We start from the raw sequence: 23,744 nt of genomic DNA on the forward strand, positions 1-23,744 counted from the left end.
TCTTACCTTTTACTTTTGCAATAACTGTTCCTGCAGCACTAAGAATATCAACTGAATTTAGAGTCTGATGTTTATTTATCACTGCTTTTAAAACACGTAGCAACTCCCCCAGGCGTTCATGTACTACTTGATGCAGGCCATCATGATTTTCTGAAAAAAGTAAAGGAGAAACTACATTAAAACAGTGAATTAACACCCAGTCACATTACGAAACACTTTGATGGTATTCAGCTGCATGGAATTCTAGGTCATATTGAAGCTGAGCCTACTTAAAATAAAGAAATTGTTTAAGAGATAAGAGTTATAATAGCAGCTGCCAATAGTAAACTTGCAATATTGTACATCATTTACACAAACTTGTTTCTCACAAAGTGAAGCAAGTATACTTTTTTAAAAAAGGGGGTATGGGAATTCTACACCAATACCCTAAGGTTTCTAAATCAAAACATCGTATTTTTCTCATGTCATTTCATCAACCACCATTTTGATAATTACATAGATGAAAAAAAGTATCAACAAAAGCAGATTCTGACTGTTCAGTAAGTAATTTTTCACCTGATACAAATTCAACGCCATATATGTATGTTTGTAAATTATAATTTCTGGCAAATGTTGGCTACTTTTTAATTAAAGTATCAGCAAAATGTTAAGCATCTTTAGTATATAAGCCTAGATCTACAAAGGTCTGTCTTAAAGCATGCCAGACCTGATAAATAAGTTGAACACCTAAATTATGCCAAATCAGAAAAATTCTCAAACACACTCCAAGATGGTGATGCTTTTTATAGCACATGCCTCTTGCTATGTGCCTCTAAATCCCGACCCCATCTAAGTTTTTTACAAAATACTTATTGTTGCATCCACAGCACAGGTTAAACCACAATCTGTTCTGTTACAGAAGAGGTGCTGGTGCATGGAATTAAAGTTTCTCATGCGCTAGAGTGCTGCGTTGCAAGCTGTGGTAAAAAGCTTTCAAATTCAGGAAAGTCTAGCTTATGAAAAAGAAAAAGAGGATCTAATAGAAGCTGACTCACTTCCCCACTGAGCAAGGCAATTCTGTGTTGTCTGTGGCCGTGATAACAAACAGGTCAATACGGACAATCACAGTACAGTGCAAATTGATCCAGTGCTGCTCAGAGAATAGTTTCAACTCAGAGCCATTTATTCTGGTGACAAGACATTACATTTAGGCTAGAGGCAGCTAAATTTTTCTGAGGAATCCACATAGTACAACATGACACATCAGCAGAGTAGATCATTGCTATCAGGTGTGCAGGTGGGGGGGCTACACACAAATTTTTATGTTTGTATCAGGTACAACAGAAGTCTCCTAAGGATCACCATGCTTCAGGCTTTAGTCCCCTACATGCCAAATATCAGGAGACTTTTTTTTCAACTCAAACTGGCTTATACATTGTTAAAGGAATAAACCTTGTCTCAGGAAGTATACGAAGGTAAAGACTATATACCATTCACAGGCACTTATCCTGCTGGAAGGGACAAGCAAGCTCTATCTGTAGCAGGACACACGAAAGTCTAGGAAAATCCATCTTACTCAGCAGTAAATTAGGAAAGTTTTAAGTAACTTGTTAAAAAAATGACCACCCAGCTGTGGCTTTATCTTCATTTACACCTAGATATAACGAGTTTTAACTGACTCAAGCACAGCTAAGGCAAAAAAAATGTCAAAAGCCTGGTGCTCAACTTGGCCATGATTCAGTGCATCCACATTAGCAGCAGAGGTTGTTTATGACAAACACGCATTGATGTAAAGGCATATATAGCTCAGAGTTCAGAACTTTATGGGGAAAGCAATCCAGGCTTGAAGTGGTTTCCATGATTTATAGGGGATATGAAAGAAGATTAGAAAATTTAAAAAGGCTTGAAAAGACCAGGTAGAATCAATTGCTTCTCCATGTTTTTCAATTCTATGTAACACACCTCAGATGATTAAACTGAGCAAGCAGGAGCTTAAAAAAATAAAGGGGTATTTCTTCATGTAAGAGACCTGTGGAATTTCTTGCCAAACCACAACATCAACATGAAGTTTACATGGGAACAAGGAGAGCTGGACAAGTTAAGTTTCCCTGCGAGTAACTAATGAGTGAATAAATGCCCTGGTGGGTCTGCCATGAGTTCTGGCCTGTGCCTTGCACAGCAGTGGCTGCTGCTTAGAGCCCAGAGCAGAGTAGCTGCTTTCAGCAATCCAGTTCCCCAGCATCCATGACTGCTGCCCCACAGCTGCTCCTACACACAGAACACAACTGCAGCCTCTGAATGAACTTAATTCCTTTTGGACCTGCCTTCACCACTTTGCATTCAACTACTCCACACTGTATTCTACTGAACTACCAAGCATTGTCCTAAACCAATGTAACCTGCAACAGCTCGAGAATTCTACTAAGCAAAACAGTTGAGAGCATGTAACCAACCTCTCATTTTTACTTTTCTCTAGCTATTCAACTTCGGCAATCATCAGAGCTCATACAATGGGTTAGACACAGCTTCAGCCTAAGCCAGTATGGCCACTGCCACCTTCTAAAACTCAGAAAAATTTTATAGCTGTCAAAATGAAAACTAATAATTTTAATGGTCCCTTCAGACTTTAATCCATGATTTGTACTCCGCCAGTACAAGAATAAATGCTGTTGGGAGTCACCAGGCAGTTCCAGGCACAGGCAGTGATGAAAATGAAAAACTGCAAAGTTGTACTGATGCCCACAAACTCAAAGTGGATCAGACAACACAGAAAATATATCTTAAAATTATAGTAACATGTTATCTTCATTAATTAGGACATTAATAGTTAGACGTAGTCCAAATTAGTTCATTAAGAAATATGTCTAGCATGTAGACTTAAGTTTTGAAATTCTTACGGAGGTAGTCCTTGGAGTTCATATCTTGTATCTTCTTACAGACCTCCAGAGGTAGACAAATATTCCACAATCTTTCATCAGAACTAATTCTTTTTATTGGCAGGGCTGGGATGGATGGGCTTTTATGAAGGTATTTGAAGACTATATACCAGAAACATGCCCATCAGCCATCTCTGTCTAACCAGGATACATGGAGCCCTCCCATGAAAGGCATGAATATTGTGGTTAATGGACTAGAGATGGTCAGCACAAGGGCACCACTTGACCAGAACTGCATCTCTTGCCTAGTCGAGATGAGGATAGTGTCCCTGCCTTCTGACACACAGGTGCTCACTTGTGTCTGGAGAGAAGAGCTCCTAATCATGTGATCAGAACACCCATACCCCATTGCCAGATCCTTTTGGAAACACAGTGGATCGATTTTTGGACCCCTAGCAAATCAGGGAGGGAAAACAAGGCCATAAAGCAGGCCCACCAATCTACAGATTACAGCCAGTTTGAGAGTGCTCAGGAATATAACAAGACATACATCAAACAGCATGATTTATTCTTGGGACTTCAATGGGACTCACAACTACAAACTTGTTGTTAGAAGTCAAAAAAGTCTCTTAGGGTTCCTTATGCGTTAACACCCCTCCAAAGACTAATTAAAGCAAAATTGATCCCAAAATGCAGTTTCTTACTGTTAAAATGTGGTAATCTATTTTGCCAGAACAATAGAGCTGCAGACAAAAGGCAAAGTAAGCGAGAAGGGGGAAAATGAAAGAAAAATCTTGAAGCAGACACAAGCCTCTTCAAGTCTGTAACAGAAGTAATAAGCTTCAAAGGGAAATGCTAATGGAAAACAACCACTGAGTTGAATTAAATATTTATCATACCATCCAGGAGAACACTATCACTAAAATAAGGCACTCAAGCAGGAGATTACTTATTTGTACTCTCAAAAGCAAAGGTCTGGCTACACCCAACTGAGATTTCTTTGTATTCCATCACTGTATCATTTGCTTACAGAGTATCTGAAACATTGGTTCTGTGCCTCCAGAAGACAAAAGGTCTGTGACAAGTGGTGTTTGGGGAGAGCTGGGGGCAGAAGTCGTCAGAAACCACAACTACACCGCATTCACAATAAGTGAGTCCAAACAGACACTAAACCAGAGATTTCCTGCTCGGAACGGATTTAGAAACCTCAGGTAGCAAAGCAGCCTAAATATGCCAGATGAACAGAAACACAGTTTTAGTGGTAAGAAGTCTGAAAACGGCTGAGATCAAAACAACGGTAGAACAAATACAGTGAAAGGAATGCACAAGGAAATGTGTCTCCGATGAGTTCCTGCAGCACTTCAATCTAACTGAAGTACTCACGAAAAGTATTTACTGTCAGTTTTTCTTCTGTCCTTTGTACTGTTGCACACATTCATTGATGCACATGAAGTCATCAGGAAATTCTCCACCAATGGATGCCAAATTGTTTTAAAATCTCTCTCGAGCCTAACAGCATGAAATGCAAAATCCACAGAAGTCTGAAGCAGGATCATGTCAGTGGTCCTGCAACACTTGGAGGCCCTCTCCGGGCACTTGAGCTCAGCTGCTCACTCAGGTGACCAGTTTCCTGCAGTCTCCTGGAGGGATGAGTCAGCCCCCTACCTCTCAAAAGGAGAAAACCAGTTCTTAAAAGGGGGGATAAAAAAGGCTTGGATAGAGTTTAGTAGCCTATGTGAAAATCTTCTTTCACTAGGGGTTGAACTGCCATTTACAATAGCTGAAAACAAACTCTACCCAAATGAAAGCATACTCTGTAGGAGAAGTGGAGGGAAAAGAACAGGGTGAAAAAGCATGTATTCAAAGCTGACAAGTCTAATATACAAGAATGACAGTACAAAGCAGCTGGAAAGTCTGTTTGCCAAGCCATCACAGTAACACACTATTGTCACTGGCATCCCAGTCCTCAATGGTTTTAGTCACCACATTTTATAACCGCTCACACATCTTTAATGTAAAAGGATAATCTACCTATTTTCTAATTTTACATATTTCTCAAAGGGAAGCCTTTGTTTAGTAAGTTACTAAGCAATAATGTCCTTACAGCTATGGATTCTATTCATGCAAAACAAAACCAAATTTGCTCATCAAGCTCGTCAGCACCAGTCACCCTCCCTGCCAAGTCAGGGCTGGTCACAATACCCGCAGTCAGGAAAGGCACTGCTGTGTAAGTTGGCTGACATTCTTTTGTCTGACCTGATTTATTATTGGCCCAAACATTTCTGAAGTTGTTTATGTCAACAAATGTTTGCCAGGATAAGTTTAAATACAGACTAACAGTTTTTCCCCCACTACCCAGACCCATACAGGAGATAGATGTATATGCAAGTCTACTTACTGCTTCTCCATATAGAATATTAAGGCCTTTTAACAGCAGCAGACTCTCTGCTACTCAATTTCCACCAGTCCCAAAAGAAGGGAAACCATTAATACAACTATTGTTTTGCTGTGGCTAAAAGTTTGTTTAGAACAGAAGCTGGCCTCACTAACGAAAGACAGGGTAGCAGTCTATATAAAACAACTGAAAAGTAACACATCCCTGCAAAATTCTTTGAGTCAGAATGCATGTGAGACTTATCAAAGCAGATATTCTAGTTCACAATATGTAATAAAGTCCAGCTTTTCATTAGGAACTTTTGACAATTAGAAAGATGTTATTAGTTATGTCATGCATTCAAATAGTTTTCAAGAATATTACAAAGTATGAACAACACACTGTGCATACTCTCTACAGCCACAGTTTATGTACACAGACCAGTCTCTTTGGACTGGGGGAAGTCTACAGAAACTCACCTCACTTGTCAAAATCTTACTATAAACAAGGTAACTTGGATTTTTGAACAAATATTTTCCGCATCTGTCTTCACAAACACACTATGCCTTCACTATTATCAGCATCTACAGAGAATTCACTCTGGACATTTCCAGTAGAATAAATGCAACTGATGAAAATCCCTAAATGCCCATTGTAGCCATCACCCTCACTAGGTCTAGTCCTCATTTTGAGAACTCCCTTTGTAAATCTGTTCTCCTGGGATCAGCTGAAGTGTGTGTACCTCACCTCCCCTTCAACTGAAGTCCAATAATCTGAATTCCAATTTTAAGTACCAGTTCACATCTTCTCCATAAATCCTAACCTCTTTCAGGACAAACAGGACAGACAAAATAGTCTTGCAGGATGGTGGTAAAACAAACACACAAACTGAGAAGCAATTTCCCCAATATCTGGATTGAGAACTTTTTATTAACATTTCACATTATAGAATGGAGTCAGTTCCTCATAATTTTCAATCTTGGAAGGATTCAGAAGAAAGAGGCTTGAGTAACCAACATTTCAATATTCAAGACCAATTATCTTGGCTAAGAGACCATTCACTCTATTTATTAAAAAATCTCATTTTGACTTTTAAGTAAATTATATCCTGTTTCTTTTACATTATACAGAAGAACTACATGGTGTCACTACTTCTGCCACCTAGGGCAGGGAAAAAAATCAGCATTGGAATTAAGCTGATCCAAAGTAAAACAAATTTTATCTAAAATCTCATTATTATCATCTTCCTCTATGTCCATATTGCAAACTAGGACACTGTCATCACTCAGGTCTGAACCTGATCCAGACTATGAGACTTCCAAGAGTAGGCAAAACAATCATACAATATTGACCTGTGTGGAAATCACCTAATTCCTACACCTGGAGTTTGGCAAACAGTCTCAGATTAAACCACCATTTTCTTTTAGCCTGCTACCTCTGTCAGCCTCATTCTAACATGATTAGCATATTTGTTTGATTTAACAGAGTTCACTACCACATTCAAAAGACCACAAGAATTAATCAAACACACAGTGAAAACAAGTTTTACATTGATTGTGGTTTGACAATAGCAAAGTTACCTATGTCCCTGCTGTCTGGTCTACTGTCAAAGCAGCCTTTTCCTAGGCAGTAAACATATAAAGTTAGACATGATTTTCATTGATTGTATGAATTAATGGTGGTAGAGATATTTGTTGGTGATCATAGTCAAGGAGTGATGAGAAAACAACAGTCTTAGCTATTGTATTTCTTCCTTTATTTGGTTACATGCTGCAGATGTAAGGAAGGAAGCATTTTAATTCACAGAAAAACTCACTCAGAGAATTCCTGGAAGAATTTATTCCTGCAAAATCTCCAGCAAGCCTGGAAGCTGCAGAAGCATCACCTTTCTACCCTGTGCACAATGCAGAATAAGAAGCTATCTACCCATCCCTCTGTCAAGAAACATAGTACTTGAAGCTTCCAAATTAGCAAGATAGCCTTTTTGTTCATCAGTATCATAGCAACCCCTGTTGTCATGGCATCGTTAAAACACACCACACTAAATTCATACTCATTAGCAACATGTGCCCCAACCAATTTTCTAACTACATTATCCTGCAGCAAAAAATTACAATTTATGAAAAATAAGCAGTTCAGCAATTATTTTCATGAGAAAAATATGGGACATGTGAAATTTGATTAGTAATGAGGAAAACAAAGAAATAAAAATACTAACCCAAACACCTATATTTGAAGTAAAAGCATTAGAGTTTTGTAAGGTTTTTTTTTTTTTTTTGGAAGAGCAATATTGACCCAGTTCAGTGAGAATGCATTGAGACTTCCTGCAAACAGCTCACTGAATACAGTACTGAAAGTAGCACTGTTTGATTTCAATTATTCCACACAAATAATGCTTTTGTAATACAAGAAAGCATTTAATATTTGGAAAGTCAATTGTCTATTTACTGTTAAACTACTAAATTTGTTTTTAGTCAGGTTGCACAAATTTAGGGTAAAATAAAGCACCTGGTACTTCCCTTTATTTAATTTTAAGGGTAAAAGTTGTATCTTTACTTTCTCAAATAAGCATACTGCATATGAAAGCTTGCAATTTTTGCAGAAAAAATATCTCTGGATAGAGCACAAAACTAACTATCCCCCGTTAGTGAATCCTTCCTGGCTAAATTTTCTACCATGATGAATTTTTGTTATATATAACAAATGCCCAAATAACCCGTTCAAATTTATCATTTGCTATCAGGGACTGGCCAAAATACAGCAATCTATTTAGATTCAAGCACTAACCATGCTGATCAGCGTCTGAGGTGACCTTGAGCTGTATTGGTTTTTGTTTTTTATTAAACTGGGTTGACACTCCTAACCCATTTTAGTTGTGGACCTATTCTGTACTTGTGAATTCAAAACTTGTAAAAAGTCCTTCTTGACTACATATATAGAGCAAACCCAGACTAAATTAATTTTCTGAAATTAAAGTTACAAAGATAATGATGTCTTAAAACAGTATTATAAAAAGTCAATAAAATAGGTGTATATGCAAAACACATCAGAATAATCAAAATCTTACAATTCTGCTTACACTGAAAGCAGTTACATACTTTGCTTTTTTTGGTTTGCCAACTGACATCAGCAGAAAAGTTGTTACTTCACATTTGTCTCACATTTGAATTCATAGATGAATTCCACATTTTTTAAAGTGGGGAAGCCTTTCAGAAAAAAAGCCACCACAATACAGTTTTCATCTATTTCAATATGCTGTACGCTACATGCTTTTAACTTTTTTATTCTATTAGCCTTGAGACTACAGTTAACTAACCGAGATGTGTTAAGCCATGCAGTTTAATCTTTAGAATACTTTAATCTTTCCTTAAACCAGAATTTAGAGATCAGAAACTAGTAGGGAAAATTGTTAATGTTTCCTTACTTATCTGTTTCTGACAAATGAGAGTGAAAACACTACATGGTCATTATAGTCACTGTTAATTTCCTTGAATCTTCCCAGAGATTAAGAATAAATCTAGGTTAGGATAATGCTTCAGCAGTTTCAGTACACATTTTAAGTTAAAACTGTAAATTATGAAGCAGACATAAGGCTATATTCTTTAGTATGAATACATTAGCAATAAATCTGATCTGTCACAGTTCACAAGAAATCATATCCATTGGGACAGGCAACCCTACATCTAATAGTGACTAGTTACTTATTTCTTATTCAAGGATATTTCACTAAAACTTAGTCAAACAGTCACTAGACTGAACAGCTGCCAATGGAAGACACTGTTAAAATAAAATGAGAATTCTCATGCACTAATCAACAATGTTCCTTGCATTCTGGTTCAAGTTCTGAGAGTATATGAAGTAATACTCACTCAACAGTTATAGCACAGATTTTATGAAAAAACACCAAACAACCAAATTACAAAATGAAAGAATCTCCATCAAGTTGATCGTACCATATCAAACTGGCACACTGAAAGGGTAGTATGAAACTTATGGTTTATTAATTCTAAATAAAATTAATTTAACCTTTCGTAACCAACATTGAGAGACTGTCAAACAATACTTAACATTTAACTCATGTTAATTTTAGTCTAAAATGCTGTTTGTTCTACATCCCTGCTTCTTCCACTTTTAGCCTAAGCTGCTGACTGAGTGAAGAAGCTACTTTACTGCTGCCTGCCCAGCTAGTTTTCAAAAGACCACACAAAGACAGGATCACAAGAGAATAAGGTGTTAAACAAGGGGTGTGTTATTTTGTGCATTTATGTTAAAGGATTTTTTAAACACAACTATGGACTGCTATAGGATGTGACAGTAGTCCATTTCTGGTTTGTTGATTAAAAGAAAAGTTACACTTTTAAATCAACTTAGATTTAAAGTTGTATTCAAGTTCCTAAAGCAGCAGCTGGTAACATTAGTTGTCTAGAAAACTGGTGAACATAACGGATTAAGGATTATTTGAAGTTCCTTCACTGATGTCCTGCTGAAATCACCACCCAAGAGAGTAAAACCTGACTGCATAACTCACACAGGTGATAGAGCCAATTGAATGGTCCAAAGGAAATACTTTTAAAATCTTCCATTTACTAAACTCAGGAGCAATCGCCACTACAATATAATGTTTTGATATTAGTTAATAGACACCAAAGCATTTTTGAAGATCTTTGTATAAAGAGAAAACACAATAACACCATAATTAAGGCAGCAACTGATATCACACTGGCACTTGCACTTTCCCAAAGACAACCATAACTCACTGTACATCTCACCATGAATTTCTAACAGAGTAGTATTTCTTCATAAATACCTTGCAACAGAAAGGTGAGAAACACAGCAGAATTCATTTCCTTCATAGTTTTGGATTCACACATCTGTTTCTCCCTAGTAGCACTAAAGATGTCATTCTAGGCAGTCAATGCTAGATCAAAAATTTATATGCTTCAGACCTATTGCTTTCTTTTCAAATTAAGTTCTCAGCCACTTTCTCTAAAACCTCATGTCTAGTCATCATCTGAAACCAACTACAGCTAGAAGGAGCTCTCCATTGCTCACTGAATTTTTTTGCTTGTCCTTAACACAAGGGCTTAAACATGAATACCAGAAAGCATTTAATCTGACCACTCTGCAGTCTGAATCCTACTGTTAGCTTCACAACTGTCATCAGCTGTTTATCACAGTCACTTTCTCAAAGCCCTTCACAAAATGTCTTCACTCAACTGTCACAATTCATGTGTGCTGCTAAGCTTTCAGATAAACAATTCGCAGCTTACTCAATACAGAACAAAGCATATAGAACTACCCCTCAAAAAAGCTGCCTCCTTTAACTGCTCTTCTGTTGGGAGTGGATAACCTGCTTGTGAGCTGAGACCATATTGACTGCCAATTGACTGCTCTGCACCTCCACCACTTTAGTGATTCCAACAAACACTTTTTTCCCCACTTGCTGTCAGCCCTGGACAACTTCTGGACAGACCTTTTAGTTCCATAGTTGTGGTAGAACAAAATAACTTCTATACCCTGTATACAATCAATGAATGAAATAAAAAGTCCACAGGAGAAACAAAGAAAAAACCCCACAGAAAAGCAGTCTACTGAAGAATCCATTCATACCACTATAAACACTAAAACAGCAAGAGAAATTGGTGAACACTGAGCAGTCTTTAAGCTAATGCTTCAGGAATACCGTGTCCATAACTATTTCAGTGACATCTGAGCTTAAAAGAAGAGCTAATACAGCTGTAGTCCAAAAGTAGAACATTAACTGAGATGTTACATTCCCTCACAACACAGAGCCCTAAAACAATCACACCTGCATAAACTGTGAAAATTTAAATACAATACTTAGAGAAGAACTTGGAAATGCTAAGTATAATGTCAAGTCCTAAAGACGCCAAAGCCTCTTTTTAAAAAGGCACTAAGGTGCTTTATTTCCATCAAATATACACCCTGCAAATGACTGATCTACAATCCTGCAATTGACGTTTTCCATTTTTTTTTTTTTCCATTTTTTAATGCATCTTTGCTGAAGCTTCCTCACTTGGTCTTTCCCATCTTGCAGACTTCTAAATAATAAGAACTTCCCCTTCCTTTTAGCACGTATGTGTAGCAAGCTCCACAATCCCACGGTCATTCTGTGTCTCACAGGTAAGCAGCACTAACAGAACTTGTATCAACACCATGACCTGCTGCAACACCACCTGTAAGCCCTGAACCTACTCAGCAGAGACAATCAACATACTTGAAAAAGAGGCACATTATATTACTAAAATAGCTTAAATATCTGAACTAGCTCAGTCATGACAAAGAAAACAAGACTGAAGAGGTAAGTTTTGTTAACTTAAGATTAAAACTGGTTTATCAACTAAAAATAACTGTAACTGGCAAGAATTCCTATGTACTTTAAAAAATTAGTCCAAGAAATTATTCAAGCAATAAAGGAGCAAAAAATTGGTGAAAAGGAAAAATCCTTTGTTCAGATAAATCTCAGCCTCAATAAAAGAAAATTCCTCAAGTCCTAGGTTTTGCATTTACAGTGTTCTGTAACAAATGCCATTAAGATGAAAGTTTAACTCACACATAAGTATTTTCTACAGCCTTACATGAGTCACGTCCGTCTTCCATAAAAGGGACATTTTAGACAGACAAAGGAATAAGCCCCCATAAAATCCCTATTTTCCTGAGGAAAGGGAAACAGCTACATACAAAAATCAAGGTCCAAGCTCTGTATCAAATCTCCTACCATGCCATGCTGTTCTAACTCTAATCCATTACCAAGACATTAGCTCTAACAATCAAATCACTACAACTGTCAGATAAGATGAACATTCGCTTAGAATTAAGCAACAAGTCAGCTTCAGTTCTGTGAATAGGAAGAGCAAACACTTCCAACAAAACTGGTGGAAAAGGAATGGTTTAGTCTCTGAAATTGTCATGAAGTCAGGATCATTAAGATGACAATTACAACTGCTAATTCTATGCTGTCAGGCATACAAAAATTATTTGTATTGATGTTCTTATTTTATGTTGCAACTTTGATAAACTGATGCATGAGCAAAATGAGAAAATTGAGTATTTTTGTGAATCTGCTATAATACATTTCACCAAAAGTGGGAAACTAAATTATGGCAAGCATTTTTTGTTTTTAAACACAAGAGCTCCTACATGTACCCGGGAATTGCTGCTTAGAATACAAGACTTAGACTGAATGTGGGTCAATTCTTATCTTTCAGATGTTACGACATAATCCTTAGAGAGATACAGGTTGTTTTTGGTTCAAGTGTTGCTGCTCCTTAAGCTGTAAACTACATTAGAAAGATTTTTGTTGTTGAAAGGCTTAACTTTACTTTCAAAAATTAAAATACTACTATTCATCCTCTTCCTCACTAGTGAGTGATCATCTTGCTGATCTTGTAATTTCAGTTCCATTAATCTAGTTGCTGTCATGGAAAGGGAAGTTAATTCTAATTAACACTCCAGCTAAGGCTCTAAGTGTTTTGAGTTCCTTTTGTACATTAGAAATGTGAAAAGGAGTAAGAATGACGTTTTCCCTTGTAGTACATTTTTAGCACTTCAAAAGCAACATAAGAATGAAAAATGCCTGTGCTCTCTTATAAATAGCTCAGAATTTTCCTAAGGAAAGATATGCTAATTATTTAAGTCAACCAAACTATCTGACTGCACATAAGCATTGATTTTACATTTTAAACACTCATGAGCCTTCAAGACACCCCCCTCCTGACTGCTGATCTTAGACACTATAGCAACAAGTGAACATTTGTTCTGAAGGAATGTGGAGTATGCAACTGGGGGAGGGGTAGTACTATCAGCCACAAACTTATCTCCTGGTCCACTAAGTTATTATTTAACTTCAATCTTCCCTGAAACTGAAGAAACAGCATTTACTATCCAACATTAGCAACCAGCATTCAACACTTTGACTATGAAGAACACAGATTTGCTTGAACTCAACTTCAAGGCCAGGTTGTTTTTTTTCTCTTGATCAGAATAGTGGAAACAGAAGAATTGTTCCATGACTGCAGATGAATTAAGCAGTGCACTAACATTGCAAACTTGTAAAACCAAACAAAATACCCAGCTCCTCTGCTCTGGTCACAGCGTCTGAAAGCCCAAGACTCCCTGACTAAAGCCTGAAGCCACCAGACTCAGAAAATAGGAGGCTTGGGCAAAACAGACTGTGGGATGATCTGAAGTGAAATGAGAAGAACGCTGGGAAGTTTGCTCTCCCAGATTAAGTGCAACGTTCCTGAGGAAAACCTATGATTCATAACTATGCCTGCCTCCCATAAACTGACTGTAAAATACTTTTTTTTTTGCACTGCTGTGGGTTTGCCTTCATCCAGGCTGCACATCACCCTTTCTTTCCCTAGCTTCTCAATTCTGAGGAAACTGGACAGGAACATGACTCAGGGCCAAGGATCTCAGTGCTTTCTGTCCAAGGGAGGGACCAGCAAATGACAGTGTGAAAGTGAAGGAAGCATGGGAAAATAACCGGGAGGTCTCTGGCTTGCTGTGGTCCTACAGCTATACTAAAAGAAGCAGCCTAATTTTTTTTCCTCTGAGGTTTGCCATTAAAAAACCCAGGAAAACCTCTTTTAAAAAGTCATTACTATTACCTTGCAGTTCCTAGCAATAGTTTTACTTGTTAAAGAAAATTTAAGGAACTATTTACTTTGTTCTTATCCTTGTTTATATCCTTCACATTTTTTAGCTTGAAAGACTATTTCAGATTTCTGAAAGGAAAATTTCCGTTTCAGATTGACAGAACTTCTACTTAGCAGTAACTACTATTTGGAGATATGTGAAAGGGTGTACTAAGGAATTTCCAGGTCAGAAAGACTGGAAGCAGATATGACTTTGCATGTAAGAAGCAAGTTTCAGAAAAGCAAGTTTAGAAGATGACTGTCAAACTGAAGTGTGCCAAAAGCTCAGTGATAAGGTGACTGGTTAATGTGCCATCTACAGAGGGCATCCTCTGCTTGCTGTTCTCTCCACCTTTCATAAACCCCTGTCAAACTTAGCATTCCATAAAGCAGACAAAAGAATTGATACAGGTTTTAGCAGTGTATGCTGTGATGCCAGCCTGGAGGGCCACACCAACTCTGCCTAGAGCCTCAGAGTCTTGTTCCATTTTAACCTCTGGCCACTTGTTCTTTTGCCAACCACCTTCTCCCTCTTTACTGGCACTCAGTACAACCTTACAGCCAACTCATTGAACTGATCTGGCTAAAAAATAGTTCCTTTCTTCCTAGGACTAGTTTTCAGGTAGATCTGCCCCCAAAACTTTGCTTGCTATGCAGTCACCAGAGAACTACCACCAGCATCAGGAAGAAACAGTGAGACCACAGCAGCTCATGTAGAAGTTTCTTCTGCTGCTGTGGAAATAGACTATCAGCATGTTAAAAAAAAACCCCAAACATAACAAGCCTTATAATAAGAAAACAGCAGGTTTAGATGCATCTTGAGGATTTTAAACAGTTACAGAACTGTAACAACAATTAAGCTGCTGATGGAGAGGGAGCAATAAAGGCAATTTCTGCAGAAGCACATCAGAAATTATTCCTCACAGATGCCCCAGCCTGGTTCAGTCCTCGTCTCCCTGCTACTGAGACACTTCTGCTCACTCTGCCATGGGAACCATAACATCTGAAGTAGCAAACACATGTCGTCAGAATTCACCTTTTAACATCTAATTTGGTTCAGCAAGAGGATGAACAACTTTTATTACAGGCAAATGCATTTTAAACATGCAGTTAGTTCCTTGTGGATTAAGTTTGAATAGAGCTACAAAGTACAAAAAAAAATATATATATTTTAATAATAAATCACAAAATTATTCTTCAGACACTGCAAGCATATTATACTTTGACAGATTCTGGAAGCAATAAACCTTAAAATTCTACTTAAGACTATTTGTCAACATCCTCAACTATTTTTAATTCTGTAATATTATTTTTTAGTTACTAGACTGTTTTCCATCTTTTTTCTGCTACATGGAGTAGGAGAAACAATGTGCTATATTACATGGATGCCTCTGCTTTTCTCTAGCAATTCTCAAAGGTCATTTAATAATTCACAAGCAGGTTGTTTACACATTTGATAATCACTATGTTTTCACAGTTCCCAAAAGTTAGCTGCCCTAACAGCACTTTCCTTTCCCTTCTCTCATAAAAGTTTTTTATTTATCCAAAAAAATACTACCTAGCACAAAACCAGCACCATCTTCCACAAGAAGTCTTAAGAGATCAGTCCAACTGCCCTCAAATCAAAACAAATATAAAAAACTCTCCCAATTGCTGCTTCCAGAAAGTGCCGCAAAGGAAAGTAAATACTTTATCAGATCCTTGTTTAGAGCAGTTTGCCCACCTACCAAGCATTTTAGTATAAGGTGTCATTAGACAGGTAAATACATCTAGTTTAAGGTGTATCAAAGTCAGCACCTTTCACTGAGAAACGTCAAAACTGGAATAAAGAACAAACAGCAAAATTACACCTAGTATTAAAATTATCATAAATTCAATCTGTAATCGTCACTGCAGTAACTAATGAGCTTCAGATTTCCCTAGCAAAACAGGGCAAACTGACTTTCAAGAACACTGCCTCAGAAAAAAGGACAGAAGTATTTTAGACTCTAAGAAAATAAGGAAATAAATGAAATGCTAAAAATATTGCAGTGCCTTTATCATACAAAAAATAGAGACAATATACATTATCAAGCCAGGAAGGGCTGAAGAGACCTCACCTTTGAGCCGCAGGCACTATATTCAGTGAATGGCTTCTGGCTTTTAGTGTAGTACGTGATTAACACCAATCTGCATGGTGCTAAAAGAAGGTTTTGAAGTCACTAGAGATTGCAAGTTCCTTATTTTGAGGAAACTATTTACCTTGAGACACCTTTAGAATTGTCCCACTGGGGTGAATATTTTATCTTTCAAAAACAACAACCTGATGGGTTTCAAGTTAGGCAGCATTCCTATGTGTTTGAAAGTATTGGTGCTACTGTAAAGAGAATGGAAACATTCCTGACCAGGCCATCCAGCTTCAGCAGTACTTTTGCCTCTGCTTCAGTTAAAAACAAAACAAAACAAAACCACCAAACAGACACCAAAGCCAAAAAAACCCACCCCAAACCAACAAAAAGAAAAAAAACCAAATCCCAAATCAAAAATCTGTCAAACTCTAAAAAAGCAGACATGTTCTGATCCTCAGAAAAATCTGATAAAAGATAATAGCTTTATCTTGCCACTCTGGTTCTAAGACACCTGGAAAAAAAAGTATACTAACATTTTAGAATGAACTGCAATTTACATTTGTTGAAGATAGGATGAAATGGAAGAAAAAGTTTTTGCTCAGTAAAAGGAGGCAAAATTACCCACATGAAGGACACAATACCACACTTTGATGATTACTTCAAAGTTTGTGATAAAGTAAGCAAAAATTCTGAAGCATATTCTAAAGTACAATCAAAACAACTACATATTAAAATGTGATTATTCCTGCAATTGTAAACCACATGCAAATTTTACCCTTAGAGCTACTCATAATGAAACACAGTATTTCCCACAGTCTCAAGGGCAGACCTTATGGTATATATTATATTCCTAAAAACAACAAAAAAAGCAGATGTCACAAAACTAGTAGCTAAGTACCTTCAGAGCAAGGAAACAGGAATGCTTTCTCCCTCTCTAATGCAATACAAGCAAAAGCTGCTATGTTTAAAGATTAAATACTTAATTTCAGTTCTTAATTAGAAGATATTTTACTGTGTCCTAAATATTTGTTTGAGTGGTCTTTTTAAACCTGAGAAAATGAATCTCATCTGAGCAAAGACCACACAGTAACATCATTTACTGGAAGCAACAGTAAAATTTATTATATGCAGTAAAAGCTTGGACTGTAGTCACCAACCTCATACATAAATACCTATTAAACAGATTCTCAACTTTGCATATCAATGCAGTAAGCAGTGGTGTTCTTTTGAACTGGTAGAGTCCCTAATACAACTTTGTAAGAGTTACGTCCTGCATGTTTGGGACAAGAACTAACCTCTTCAGAAGTTACAGGACTTACCTTAAATATACCTCACACACTTCCAAATCTTTGATATTTTCAATACTGTGGTCAGGTTTTTAAGTCCTCAGCAGGTCTCCATGGGAAGAGAACAACTTCTCAGTTCCTAAAACTGCTTTTACCACAGGAAGTTCCTTCTTTTATCTTGAGTGCCTCTACTGTGAAAATCACAGATTGGCTCCAGCCCTTCAACTGTACTTCCCTGTGTGTCCTACCTTTATAAAGAGGGGTGTAAGCTGAAGGCAACAACGAGGCTCTCACACTCTCAGCCAATAGCTGAAATGTTACTGTTGGAAATCAAAGCACAGAAAACTCACCAGCTCTCAAGTCATTATGTCTTAACAGTTTGTACTTGGGATGTACATTAGAATGGAAAGAAGTAAACCTTGGGCACATCAGGAAAACAATGCCACACATAAAACTGAACAGTCAAATGAACAGCACTAAGAACAGCACAAATTACATGAAATTAACTGAATTCTCTGGGTATTAATTCAACGTACACTCTCATGTATGGCTTTCCAGGCAGGAATTGCTAGGGAATTGTTTTCATTTTCTTCTTATCAGAAAAGAAGACTGACTTATTTTGAGACTTCTCAATAAATTTAAGTTGGCTCTAACTACATAAAGTATAAATGCTACAACTGAAGACAACCTTCCAGTTCAAACACAAAAACACATTGACAACAACAGTCCTTACTAGCTAGCAACATGACAATCTTGCTCATCTAGAAATTTAGCTGAAGGCTGGACCAAGAGACTGATGCGCTAACTGCATTAGTTGCACTAACCACCACTACAGTTTCAGCCTGGCATCAATACAAAATTTGTGGAACAGCACTGGATTCATTGACCTAGGGACAAAAAATGCCCAGAGTTCTCCTTTAATGAAGACAACGTAAAGTATCTTGATTTTACAGTGGCTCCCAGATTGGATCACTAATAACAGAATGTTACATCCAGTGAGTGCAAGGCCAAAAGTACAGCAAGAACTGAAGGGTATGGAACATATGGTACTTCACTTAACACAAGAGAAAACTGCATCTCCCTCATATCCAAACAGCTGTCAAACTTTTAAACTCTACAGTTACATTCAGAGTTTTGTTTGCTGGTTTGGGGTGCTTTGGTTGGTTGGTTGTTGGCTTAGGTTTCCCCTTGTTGATGGGTATCAAAAATTTATTCAGCATTGTGACAATGAGACTACAGTAAGAAATGAAATCATGTTAGCATAAGGAATGCAAGAGAAGAAATCTACAGAACATTTAATTTACCTAATACTCCCTCCCCTCAAGAGATTTCAACTTATTCTTCAATGTGACAAATCAACTTGCATTGGTACCATAACAAAACACAGCTCAAGTCTGTAATCCCAAGGCATTTATGCTCTACTTTAGACAAACACATGTTATAACCCAAAATCTTAGATTTGTCGTCCAAGATTCATCAGATGAATGTTAAGTGAACTACAGGTGAGTAACTGCTGGGCTCTTCTATGATAGCTCAGGTAGCACAAGCAGGGAACACAAGCATCAGTATCAATGACACTGAAGGCACACACCCTTGGCAATCAGCAGCAGAATGGGGACAACTGGGAGCCATATGGTCAATTGAGCCTGAAGCTACTGTGCATCAGGAGTTCAGACAAATCTGCCAGAGAGGCAACACAACAACTCATAGTTGATGCAGAAGCTGAGGGAACAGTGGTTAGAAGCTGAAAAACCTACAGCAGTTTCTAGGCATGCTTACCAAGCAAATATAAACACTCACTGAGCAACTCTTCCAAAAAGAAAGAAATTCATTTCCTATCCCTGCATATGATTCCATCTTCAAATAATTGATGTAACTAATTTAAGGATGGTGGTAAGTTGCAAGCATTACAAACCATATTTTTATGTTCAAGAAGCCTGTTCAACCACTATGGTAAATTTTTTTTTAGTTTTTGGACAGACAATTGCAAGCGTTTCCAAACATTGGAAAATGCAAACCAAACAATACAGCTTCTAGGAGGTTGTCTCCAGCCAGCAGTAAGCATGGCCAGCATTACAGAGCTCACTATATTATGGGGACAAAGGTCAAACTATGGAAGAGAAACATCTTTCCTTTATACTTTATAAATTATAAATCCTTCAAATGCACAACACAGTTTCCCAAATTAATTCCATACTGTATTATAAAATAAGATGACAACTCCTGTTTTCCATGTTAAATTTTTTTGAATTTTAAACTGACAAGTAGTTAACTACTGCTGTATGACAATAGGAACACTTTGGTGTTTTGACACTCCTTTCCTACAGGATGCCTATTTCATTCTCAGTAGGCACCAGACACCCAACCACACAAATAACTCTGCTCATCCTGTGTGCTCAGCAAAAATTATGAGGACATGAAAGTGATCACTAGTGTCAAATTATTGCTCTTTTACGAATTGTTCACACACATTTTAGCAGCAGTATTTCAGCTGTGTGCACACTCATTTGAACACAGAGGTGACTGCAAATGTTCAGCACTCAGGACATCTTATACAAAACTGCTGTCAGTTCAGATATTAATATCACAAAATTCAGATAAAAGCTTTCCTGCTGATGACCAAAACTGGACTACTGGTATTGCCCCGAAAGGAACAGGAACACAGTAACCAACATCTCCCGCAAGCAAGAAAATTTGCAGTTTCCACCTGCTGGCAGAAGGCAGTAAATACTTCTCTTGCAAAGGAAGACAGTGGTTATATTTTACCTTAAAACTCAAACTACTAGTGTGGAAGACTTTCAGAAACAAAATCAGCCTAGAAAACTGAAATATAACCAAAATATTAATATAACTGTTTGTAATTACAAAAATCATTTTAACCATGCAAGTGGTTAAAAAACTAATCAGTCGATGGTCTCACAAATTTAAGCATCAGCCTAGACAGCCTGCTAAGAGCTTATTTTCCCTTGTTATGATTATGAAACAGATTGCACTGTTCTGGTGAGGAAATGCAGAACCCAAACTAAAAACCATCACTTCCTGTAATCATCATGCTGGGGGTGGGGAGGGAAAAGGAAGGGAGGATAACTGGTGAAGGTAAAGGGCAGGGGGAAACAACCACAGCAAACACTAGTTAAAACACACAAATGGAGTTGTTAATTAAGTTTCAGAAAATCTAAGAATTGAGAACAACCGACACACCTTCTGAAAGAAAGGCTTCCTTCAAATATAGTAGCACATCTGCAAATTTTCTGACATCGTTCACCAGTTGCATGATATATTCTGGATCCACAACAGGAGAATCATAGCAGTCAGAGTTGGAGCTAATGCTGCTCAGAGAGCTGCTCTTGGTGCTGCGCCCCATTCCCCAGTTTGCCGAAGTGGAGACGGTGAAGAAGTTGGAGGTAGACAGGCGGGCTAATCCCAAACCACGCTTGTTACTTCCGCCGTTCTGCCGCAACATCCCAGCAGCCGCTGCGCTTGGAGAGCTCCCGCAGTCAACGCTCACTGCCACTTGATGTCCATTGGACAAGCCAACGGTGAAACCCTTAAAAATCAGGGAGGGAGAAGGAGGTAAAAGAGAAGGAAAAATGCTGGTTAGTATAGAAATGCATGTGAAGCAATACTTTTGTACCTAAAAGATCCAAAACTTCTTTAAAGATGATACTGCTTTACATAAAAATGCTAAACTGAGGATTATAAAAGCTTTGACTATTTGAAGTTAGTTAAATTTGTACAGAAGACAGACTGTTGCATTAAAAAAAAAAAAAATCAGTGGCATGCCAAAATTATTTCAAAAGTTAATCACGATGCATACTTATTTCATGAGCGGTTTCTTCCTTGAATATTTAGAAATTGCATTCTCTACATTTACCAAGACCTATTCTTTACCATGAAATTTTACTTCAACTGAATACAACCACAAAAACACTTGCTATGATACAGACTATGATCAACATCCCTCTTGCATGAACCACCAAGCTGTATTCAGCATCCTTTCTCTTAAGATAACACACAGCCTTGATCCAATAGGATAAATTTTCTTTGTGCGGTGTGCCACACAAGAGACCATGGCCTATCGCAGTTTGTCTCAGAAAGTAAAATATCCTCAAAGAAGTTATGTGGGCTTTTCAGCCTGTTATCTATAAATATGAAAGGCAATCAAAAGAAAGACATAGAAAAATGAAGAAAATTAAAAACTATTTTAGTATCAAAGTTCATCTGCAAGTCTCAGTGCAGTTATCTTGAATGATACTGCTCTGCTCTGAAAGCTCCACCATAAAAATGCACAAATTTGGGGGAGCATAAACTAAGAAACTACCTGCATTTCTTTCCTTTAGGAAAAAAAAACAACAAACCAGAAAGCTACTGAAAATTTTGCCATGTCAGGTTAAACGATTCATTTCAAAGCAAACTGCAGGTGGCAGAGTCAGGTACACTTCCAGCAGCTCCCACAACGCCTGCTGTTGTTCTCCCAACACCAGGAGAAATTCCCAGTGTTTACACTATAGCATAAACACCACAGGGGAAAAAAAACCCAAAACCAAACTGGAACTGCTAAAAAGTTAATGTGGGTTGTAGACACATCTGCAGCAAATCTTTAAAATCAATTACATTACCTAAAAATAAAAGTTGCTGTAAACTGAAAAATACAGGTCGAAACGGGTTCTCCTGCATATGTTTATATTTGGTTAGACCAACTGAAGTAGTAGCACCTTTACCACTTTGAACACTCCCACTATGAATTTCAATAGGCATTACTCTAATACACTTCAATTATTTTTCCATTATTTCTGCTTTATTTCTGTTTGCAGTTTAAAAATACCAGAGGAAAGCAGTTGTTTTTGTAATTAATGTGCAAGCCTTCCAGGGAGTGTGTGCGGGGCGAAGGGGGAGGGGGGGGGGGAAGAGGGGAAAAAAGCTTCAGAATTTAACACAAATTAACTGCTCTAATTTCTGTTTACTGCTTAAAGTCAGTATTTATAAGAACACTCATCACACTATACAAATAATGCAGATAATTAAGCAATTCCAAACACCTCAAGTAGATTGAAGTGAGGTTTACATTAAACATAGTGTTTAAGCAAGTTTCTTCTGTTCCCACATATAATTCTCATGGCTACAAAGCTACTTTGCAATTTTGCCTTGCAATTAGAGGCAAAACATAACCTTCTCTCCTCTTAACAAGTGTGATATCTATTTATATCGAGAAAGATTTTCATATTATTTAAAAGACATGCCTCTTTTAAGTCTGGCCAGCTTTAGAGTCAACTTTTTAAGTTGCATGATTTGTTAGACCTGTTCCAGTGGCAAGTCCGTGCTTTTAAAGCTGTGTTACTTTAGAAATGTTGTCTCTTTTTATTGTACAAGCAGTACAATAATGCCACCATTCTGAAAACTGTAAAAGCGATGACAAACTGCTTCTAAGCGGGAAAAACTTGTGCTTAGAAGGGTTTTTTTGAGCAGCTTAGCACAAGAGGCACCTTTTCCTCGTAAATATTAGCCCTTCCGTCTGTTCCTCCTGTGGTACAAGGCAGATGGGGAACGTTTCCCTCCCAGAACACATGCCTTTCATTACTGGGAAGTGTTTCATATTTCTTCAGGAGACTCTTTTAAAGCGAAAAGCATCCACCAGCTTTGTTATAAACGCCTCCAGACTCCTTTGGCTCACAGCGAGCCATTGCCCGTCCCGACGGAAAAAAGATGAAAAACTAAAGCGCCAGATATTTCAAAAATTTGCTCTCCCAGCACAATCTCCCCGGTAGGGAGGGGAGAAAAAGGAAAAAAAAAAAAAGCAAGCAAGCAAGAAAGGAAAGAGGGGCCGAGCCGCTGGCGGGCCGAGGGCAGGGCCGCTCCCGGTGCCCCGGGCGGGGGTCGGCGCTCCGCCCGCCCTGCCCCCGCCGCGCATTCCGGCCCCGCGGCCGCGCAGGCTCCGGGCAGGGGCCGCCGGCGGCGCGGGGCGCGCCCGGTACCGCTCGGGGAACGGCCGGGCGGCGCGGCGGGGTGGCCGGGGCCAGACTCGCACCGAGGGACCGCCGGGCCCCTCAGCCGCCCCCGTCCCCACGGCGGCTCACCGGCGCCCTGCCCCACGCTCGCCCACGGCTCCTCCCGGCGGCGACAGGCGACGCCCCCCCTCCTCCTCCCGCCGCAGCGTTCCCGCGGCCGGCGCTTACCGGAGAGCGGCGGCCGAGCGCAGGCAGCAGCCGGGCCGCCGCGGGCCCCACGCGCGGCCGCCCCGCTGCCCGTGGAGCGCCCGCCCCTCTCCGAGCCCCGCTCGCCGCCCCCGGCGCCGCCCGCGCTCCGCCATTGGCCGGCTGCCTCGGGGGCGGGGCTCCCGCGGGACCGCCCCGGGCCCCGCAGCGCCCGTGCGCGGGAGCCGCGCGGAGCCGGCGGCTCCGGGCACAGAGCGGGCTTCCCAAGGCAGGGAAGCTCCAATCCAGGCTGCGGGCGTTTAGAGAACG

General features: G+C 38.9%; 1 protein-coding gene across 10 annotated transcripts in view; it reads right to left on the bottom strand.

Annotated features, from left to right (window-relative positions):
• Positions 1 to 23,529, bottom strand: part of ARHGAP29 (Rho GTPase activating protein 29) — a 49,780-nt gene extending 26,251 nt beyond the window's left edge. For 8 of the 10 annotated variants that reach the window (XM_085586474.1, XM_085586472.1, XM_021525877.3 and 5 more), the window contains exons 1-3: positions 23,457 to 23,529; positions 20,485 to 20,830; positions 7 to 150 (exon numbers count right to left, since the gene is read on the bottom strand). In XM_085586474.1, coding sequence (XP_085442600.1) covers positions 7 to 150; positions 20,485 to 20,746 — 406 coding nt within the window. In that variant the 5' untranslated portion in view covers positions 20,747 to 20,830; positions 23,457 to 23,529. Of the gene's footprint in view, positions 1 to 6; positions 151 to 20,484; positions 20,831 to 22,766; positions 23,091 to 23,456 lie in introns of those variants that run through there. The other 2 variants (XM_085586469.1, XM_085586470.1) reach the window with 2 other exon arrangements.
• Positions 23,530 to 23,744: the final 215 nt, after the last annotated feature.

Source organism: Lonchura striata, chromosome 8 (assembly GCF_050655825.1).
Source record: "Lonchura striata isolate lonStrDom1 chromosome 8, ASM5065582v1, whole genome shotgun sequence".
Taxonomy (NCBI): Eukaryota; Metazoa; Chordata; class Aves; order Passeriformes; family Estrildidae; genus Lonchura; species Lonchura striata.